The 8,072-nt window shown below is 41.5% G+C and overlaps 1 protein-coding gene across 1 annotated transcript in view; it reads left to right on the top strand.

Annotated features, from left to right (window-relative positions):
* The window catches only part of SLC1A2 (solute carrier family 1 (glial high affinity glutamate transporter), member 2), a 30,662-nt gene that overhangs the window by 466 nt on the left and 22,124 nt on the right, over positions 1–8,072 (top strand). Inside the window, exons 2-4 of the mRNA XM_010014281.1 lie at positions 2,078–2,230; positions 2,834–3,084; positions 6,671–6,839. Coding sequence (XP_010012583.1) covers positions 2,078–2,230; positions 2,834–3,084; positions 6,671–6,839 — 573 coding nt within the window. The remainder of the gene's footprint in view (positions 1–2,077; positions 2,231–2,833; positions 3,085–6,670; positions 6,840–8,072) is intronic.

The following is an 8,072-nucleotide window of genomic DNA, read 5'->3' as shown; positions in this document are numbered from 1 at the left end:
GGGATGGGGCAGCCACAGCTTCTCTGGGCACCCTGTGCCAGCACCTCAGCACCCTCACAGGGAAGAGCTTCTTCCTGATATCTCATGTCAATCTCCCCTCTGTCAGTTCAAAGCCATTCCCCCTTGTCCTGTCACTACAGTCCTTGTTAAAAGCCCCTCTCCAGATTTCTTGTTGAACACTTTCGGCCCTGGAAGCTTCTCTAAGGTCTCCCTGGAGCCTTCTCCAGCGAAGATTCTCCACTGGCCCTTTAGTTCAGGTGTGCAGCGTGTTACTGACACAACATGGAACAAACCCGCACCACTGCAACACCTTCTGTATCTGACGTTGAATGGAGGGTGATCTAAGTCCCAAGGCCAGTCAGATCAATGTCATTCAGTAGAACTAAATTCACTACACATTTTTTTGTCTAAGTTATTTGGGGTAGATTGTGGGGAAGACAAAACTCTTCAAAATCTTCTTCCCTTCGTCTTTTACCTCTCAGTTCATCCTCTGTTGCTTTTAAGGTTTTCCCCCTCTTTGTATTTGTAAGCCAGCACTCCATGAGATCATCCTGAATGTTGCCTCTGGCTTTAGCAGCTTCCAAATACGGAACTGCTTGACATTTTACTGTGGCTCACTGGCTCTTTGCCTGTTTCTTTTTCACTGAAAGACTAACAGCCAAATGCAGCAAATTCACAGACATACTCTATTTTGTTATTGTTTGAAAGACCAGCTGCAGCTGGTCTTGAGCTGCAAATTTCACATCCATATTTTTCAGCCTTTGAAACCCATACCACTGAAGTGTTTAGACAGTATTTGAATTGAATCATCTTTAGAAGGTGCCTGATGCATTTCCAGAAATTATTTTAAATGCATATGTACTTTCCATTGTATCAAACTGTTTTTTCAAAGAGTCATAGTTGCTGCAAGTCACAATTTAGGCTTTGCCATCAAGTTTTTTACTATACTTGAGAATTTGGCGTGGGACCAGGAAAATAAAGGCATCCTGGATGTAAACATAAAATATCCATTCACAAAGACCATGTTACAGAAGTGAACATGACCTTTTTGTCCTATAGACTATTCTTCTACGTTCTCAATCCTGAGAGAGGGCTTTAGATTTGTACAGTGATAACAGCTAAGTGATGAAGAGATTGTGTGTGATTTGAGAGTATAAGCACAAGGAAAAGGATGCAGACCGTTAAAGGGAAGGAGTAATAAATGAGTACTAAGAATCAAGAGGAAAAAATTTTTTACAACAAGGGTGGTAAAACACTGGCACAGGCTGCCCAGAGAGGTGGTGGATGCACTAGCCCTGAAGACATTCAAGGCCAGGCTGGATATGGCTCTGGGCAACCTGATCCAGTTGAAGATGACCCTGCTCATTGCAGGGGGGTTGGACTAGATGACCTTTGAAGGACCCTTCCAACCAAAACCATTCTGTGATTCTATGATAAGTTTTCTTCAATGATATGTGCAATATTCCAGATCAGGCACTCCCTTCCAAAACCATCCAGGTGAAACCTGAGTCTGTTTCCCTCACAAGCCTATTCTAGCTTTTCTGCAGGTTTTTTCTTAGGCTGTAAAATAGCTACTCACACTGACTTGTTTTCAGGTGGTACTATTCTCATGTTGAGAGCTAGATGTTATACTCTGAAGAGCTGGGTCCTAACCCTGCTTTCTTATCAGTTCTCTATAGCATTATAGAAATCACATCTTGGTGCCTGTAGAACAATGATACGAATTATCTGTGACTATCCCTCAATGTATTGCAAGGCCTACACAGTATTACTAAACCTCAGTAACATTCTGGTTTGCAGCGAATTTGTGTTGCAGGACAGTACATCAGGTGTAAGCTCAGCTGGCAGAAGATTCTGCATCACTACAACTTCTCTTTAATCATGAGATACATGGTAAGCGTGTTACAGCTTCATATTAATCAGGAGGATAAGCCTTCCAAAATCTGTTTCTGTACCAGAAATCTTCCTTGTTTCTGCCTCATGTAACCATTTTTCTTCCAGGCTATTCTTATGAGTAATTGATGTGCATTCAGGTATATTTATGTTACCTAGCTGCTCTCTTTTATTCTTCTTCTAGGTGTCATCCTGGGTGCAGTGTGTGGGGGTCTTCTTCGTCTAGCAACTCCTATTGACCCTGACATCATCATGTTAATAGCCTTTCCAGGAGATATACTTATGAGGATGCTAAAAATGCTGATCCTCCCTTTAATTATCTCCAGTTTAATCACAGGTAAGATCTATTAGCCATAAATACTTTAAGATGCTTGCTACAGATATCACCTGGTTTGCTTTTTCCAGTCTAAGAGTAGTAATAATGTGAACCTGTCAGGGATTTTGCAGTTGCAGTGTGTATTTCAGAGTTAATTTCTGATTAACTTCATTTGCCTTAGTATGTAGATGCTCCAGTGAATTTATTTTCAGACACATGTACCTTCTTGAACATCAGAAATTTCTTAATATGCTATTTCATCTACTTACTGTGTTAGACCTTGCAAATAAGATGGCATGACACTAACAAGCCTAGACTTCTTGAAGCTGTGGTGTCAGCCATGACCAGTTTGCAGCAATCAAGGGCGAAGATAGTAGAATATCTTCTCTATTTATCCATATCTCTTCTGTGGTTAGATGGAATCTTACATGTTTTTCTTCAAATTAGTAGCAGCAGACATTGTTCACAGAAGAACTGGAGGGAGAATGTATTTAGTGCTGAGAATTTCACAAGGACAAAAGTAGGCACCTGAGTTATTAAACTTTGCTAAGTATAAAGGATTTTATTTGATGATTATTGAGTCTCAATATATTTGTTTGTTTCCTAAAATAAAAACACCTGCAGGACTATCTGGTTTAGATGCTAAAGCAAGTGGCCGATTGGGTACAAGAGCCATGGTCTACTACATGTCCACCACTATTATTGCTGCTGTGCTGGGTGTGATTTTAGTTTTAGCCATCCATCCAGGGAATCCAAAACTCAAGAAACAGCTTGGTCAAGGGAAGAAGAATGATGAAGTATCTAGCCTGGATGCTTTCTTGGATCTCATCCGAAACCTGTTCCCTGAAAATCTAGTCCAAGCATGCTTTCAGCAGGTAAATCCTTCTAATCCTTGGTAATGTCTTTTCTATCTTTTACTCACCAGGGTTGTCTGTGTTATTGTTTAGGTAAATGACAGAAATGGTGAAGCAAATAGAGATACAGGTCTTAAGTCTTGAGCAGGTAAATGAAAAAAATATTATTTACAGCTGCTTTGTTTTATTATTCAGATTCATAGATTTTCTTTTTTTAAGAAGATGATTTTAAGTTTGTTATTAAGTAAACTTAATCTTTTTCCCTCACTTTATACAATATATATGATCATGAATGCTGGCTTGGGACTGAATAGCTGATGCATTATGAGATCTTTCACCCAGTTTGATTTGATCTTGGTTGTTAGTTACAGAGCTGATGGCTCTGCAATGCCCTGTTTTTAATATATGGATGATCTTCATTTCAGCTCGTTGCCAGTGGAAATGCAGCCCAAAACTCAAGCTCTCATAACTCCTGTTGCTGTATTAGCATCCAGACTAGGTGGGGATCATACAGTCAAGTGGTTGACCCACCTACAGGTGGCTCCATCAGGCCAGGTTTGAGGCACCTTGGAAAGAAGGATGCTTGCAGCATATGCTGCTTGCTCTGAGGGTGGATAATTTTGTCTAAAAGGTTTTCACCAATTCTTAATCAAAAGAGCTTCACTTCAAGGGGTAAAATAGATGATCAATGCCTGATTCCTGATTTCCTCTTACGCATGTTTCTTCTATGTAAGCTGATTTTTTTCCTACAACTAATTCGTTTGGCAGTAATGCAGACTTCTTTTCTTTTTCTATTTTTTTTGTTGTTTTTTGATGGAACAGGGTTTTTTGCCAAACCTGCTCTTTAGCGTTCCTGTGTGAAATGGCATGATAGCTGAAGCTGTGGTTATGGCCACAAAGAATAAAGTGAAGAGGGGATGGGAGAAGAGGCCTTGGGGGATGGAAGAATGGAGGGCAACCTAAGCTGCCAAAAGGGCTTGGATTGCTTCATTTCTCTGGGCTTCCACATAAAAACATATTGTCCTTGGGGGTTTAAGGACAGAACATTCTCAATATTTCCAAATCATCATGGGAATGTCAGTCATGTGCTCAAACTGTAGGTGGCTGAACAATACATGTAATGTCAAATACATTTCTGCAAAATCGAGTGAGGGGAGAGCAGGGCACTCATGAGTTTTTTTCTTCCTTTCCCTCATTTGAACTGTGGAAGAGAGGAGAATTAAATTTCTGGTCAGCTGAAAGTGGTCAAATATCTCAACAAAGAGACAAAAAGCAAGAAAAAGAAGAACTAAGCTACCTGTGTCCGAGAGTTTTCTTGGAACCTTAATATTGCTATTTCAGGGCATGTAATGTCAATATTCAGGTCATTTCACTAGTTATGGATCACCAAGTCCATTGCAGGTTTTTTTAACTTAGTCAAAAAAGCTACTGAGCTTTTTGGCTTTCCAGTGTTTAATTTTCTCTGATTCCAGCCTAATTGCCAGTGAAAGCCTCTGCCACAAAGCCATATTTCATTTGCAAAGTCACACTCCTTTCCACATGGAACTTGTGCCTTTAACTTCTCCATAGGTGTTACGCTTTACTTGTGTCTCTGTTTAGGAGGAAAATGAACTGCTTTTAATGGTGTCAGCATTTATTTTCTCTACCTACATGTATACAGTGTCTCTCCGTGAGCATCCAGCGTTTCCAGATTGCCTCAGGAGGAAGCAATTTGTTGCAGAAATCCTGTGAAGAATGATTTTAAGAAGTGCACAGCAATGGTGCTGTGTAGCTGTGGTCTGTGGGGGAGTTTCACACGCCTTCCCTTGCAGTCAGGCAGAAAGCAATGTAGAGATTCACTTGCGAGTTTGAGACGGTTCATTTGCAAACTGCACTCTGAACCTTCGTGGGTTTTCAATATCTCTTGAATTCTTGTATGATCCACAAGAAAATCTTCATTTATAACGCAAAGGGCTATTCCATCAGAGACTTAAGATCTTATGTACCATGAAAGAGAATGGGACTATCATCTACAAATATAACTGTGGCATTTAAGTGGCTTTCTGGCCTCAGATATTGTTGTCAGAATCCAAATTTGGTGCTTAGCTCAGCATTTTTAGTGACTGGCTTTGTGCAGAGAAGGGCTGAGGACCTTTGACTCTCATGGAATTTGTGAGTATGTAGAGTTTAATGTTTTAAGTTTAATTTCTGTGACTCTACGTTCTGGATACCTCACGTAAAAAATATTGTGTTGACAACATCCCTCAGATAAAATTTAACTCTGGAAAAATGTAAACGTGCAGGAATGTTGGGTTGTTTCAGGCCAACTGTAGAGTTTCTCATACAAAGCTGTGTAGAATTTCTGTCTATATCCCTCTCTCTAGATTTAGACAGCAGGTTTTGAAAGGAGGGACATAAGGTATTTTAAAAAACATAAAGTTTTTAAACAACAAGATTTTTAAAACCTTTTTTTCCCAAAAAAGAAAAAAAAACCAAAAACAAACAAACAAAAAAAAACCCACCACCAAAAAAAACCCAAAAAAAACCCATAAGATTTAAAAATATATCTATCGAATCTGGATCATCATCCTTAGTACTAAAATATCCAACTCAAGAGGAAAGAGGTGCACATGTTCTTTGAAAAGCTAATGTACCACTTCTGATGCCTTGCTAAAACATATTTCTAGGAACAAGGGAAGTAGGGAGCAGATGGGAAACCATGGCAAACCGGTCATAGCTTTCTAACCATTTTGCCAGTCCCAAAGCCATGAAGAGGCAGGAAAGGCTCAAGGTGTGAAGCAGGAGGAAGATATCCCTTCTAAAAGCAGCAAGTCACAGATCTCTCTTTTTTTTCCACTTCCTCCTCCCCTTTTTCCTAGCTGTAAACTCAAGCCCATTTCTCCCTCGCCATTCCTTCGTAGCTTTCCCTTGACTCTGCCTTTCATGTACCAGGAAGGTTGCAGATCCATTCAGATGCTGATGTTGTCTTTTTTTGAGGTGTTCAGGTCTGATTTAATAGGTATCTGGCAGCTTTGATAGTTTTTCTTTTACCTGTCACTTGCAACATTTTAATTAGAGAGCTCAGGGGACTGTATATTCCATTTTGAGCTCTTGCGGTCACCAAGTGAAGTGTTGGAAATGCCCTAAGTTTTTGATTTGACTTAACCATCAAACTATGCTAACTTGAGCTGAGCAGACCAATCTGAATAAGAAGCCTTGCTGCAGAGTTGCTGCTGTGACTGATCTTAGAGGAGCCTGCCTTTTGGTTCTAAATAAATGGTATCAGTTTGTAACATGCAATCCATGAAGCACCATTTGTGAGCCATCAGGACAAAGGGGCTAACTAGCTGTGAAAGGTTACATCCTAGTGGTAAGGAACAAGTGTTTGCCATACTTTTCACCCTAGTCATGAGGAAGACTCCCAGGACTTCGTGACACTTGGAACGATTGAAAAACAAACTTATTTTTGCAAGAGGGGTAAGAGGTTGTGGAATGCATGTCTAATACTTAAAAAATATAGTCCCCTGGAATTTCAAGTGAAGACTGTTTTTATTATTTCTCCCTGATCTCCCATACGGATTACATTCAGTCTGTTTCCATTCTCATCCTCCCTTTTTATTGCCTTCAGATCCAAACTGTCACCAAGAAAGTGCTGGTGCCACCACCCATAGAAGAAACACCTAATGTCACTGACACTGCTTTTGCTCTGATGAATGAGACAGTGCGTGAAGCGCCACCAGAAGCCCAGCTGGTCATTAAGAAGGGACTTGAATTTAAGGATGGCATGAATGTTCTGGGTAGGAAAACTTTTTGCCTGTCAAATATGTACATCATATTGTATGACACAGCTTTTGGCTGTGACTGGGTAACCAGTGTTTCCTGGTTTCCTCTTCAGTGCAACATTAGCCTCCCCAAATAATCAGCAAATGTTATCACCTATTGGCCTGCCTGCTGGTCTCTGAGATAGAAATCTGATGATCTTCTGAGAAATGTGACTGTGTCACAGAAACAAGCAAGTGAATTATTCTGTAGCTTTGCAGGTACTAATTGGAGTACAGTGGAGAAGCATGCAGGAGGTATCCTTTCATCCTAGAAGTAGCCTACCTAGACTAAAAGTGGCACATATTGGCTGAACAGTATGGGAGAGAGTTTCCAGAGCCACCTTTACCCACCCCCTGATGAATTTGAGCTCATCTGTTTCCAGTAGGTGTCTCGGGCACACTGAACTAGAATTTGGCTTGAGGCAGAGCCTGAAATGAGAGGTGGGGTGTGAGCACACCACCCAAAAAAAATCCCAGGGAGGCTTGACACATCCCTGAGTCACAGCTCCCTCCTTTCATCTCGCCTGCTAACCTTTACCAGCTGCAATTATGTACAACTGACATCGTGCCATCTTGGCAAGATGAGCCAGCAAGTGGGGGTTGTATGGAGGCTTTGCCATCTCCCACCCCTTCCTGAGGTACCTCTTTGGGCTGGGGCAGGGGCACAAGGGAATGAAGAGCCACCACACAGCTTCTGTTGCCTCCTCTGTGCGTAGACTCACTGTTTTGACAGCCCAGAAAGGAGTGCTCCTCATTCCCCTTCTTACTTAATGGATGTGTGTGAAGTCAGTCACAAATTAGCCTTCAATTTGTAGCCTTATTGGCATGTCTACACTTAAAGATATGCATGCTCTGTGGCAGCATGTCCACAGGCTGACACCTGTGTTTATAGTGTTGTCATCTAAGTGGAACAGTATGTGGCAGTACCTAAACCACAGCTTCATCTCACCACTGGGCCATCACTTTGTAGGGGTAAATAAATATCCCCTTACAGATTCCTTGCAGCTGATGTGCTGCTGCTGCTGCTGCCACAGTGTCTGCTGTGCCTGCAGAGCTTCTTCAGGTGTTGGCGAGTCAGTCGGCAGTGGCTGCTTTGCTTGGGCATAGGGGAGACAGCACCAGTAAACTCACAGAACCGTAGGATGGTTTGGGTTGGAAGGGACCTTAAAGCTCATCTAGTTCCACCACCCTGCCACAGGCAGGGGAAAC

The sequence above is a fragment of the Nestor notabilis genome, unplaced genomic scaffold (assembly GCF_000696875.1).
Source record: "Nestor notabilis isolate BGI_N333 unplaced genomic scaffold, ASM69687v1 scaffold7625, whole genome shotgun sequence".
NCBI lineage: Eukaryota > Metazoa > Chordata > Aves > Psittaciformes > Psittacidae > Nestor > Nestor notabilis.
Note: the sequence above shows the minus strand (reverse complement) of the source record. Positions and strands in the feature narration are given on the sequence as shown.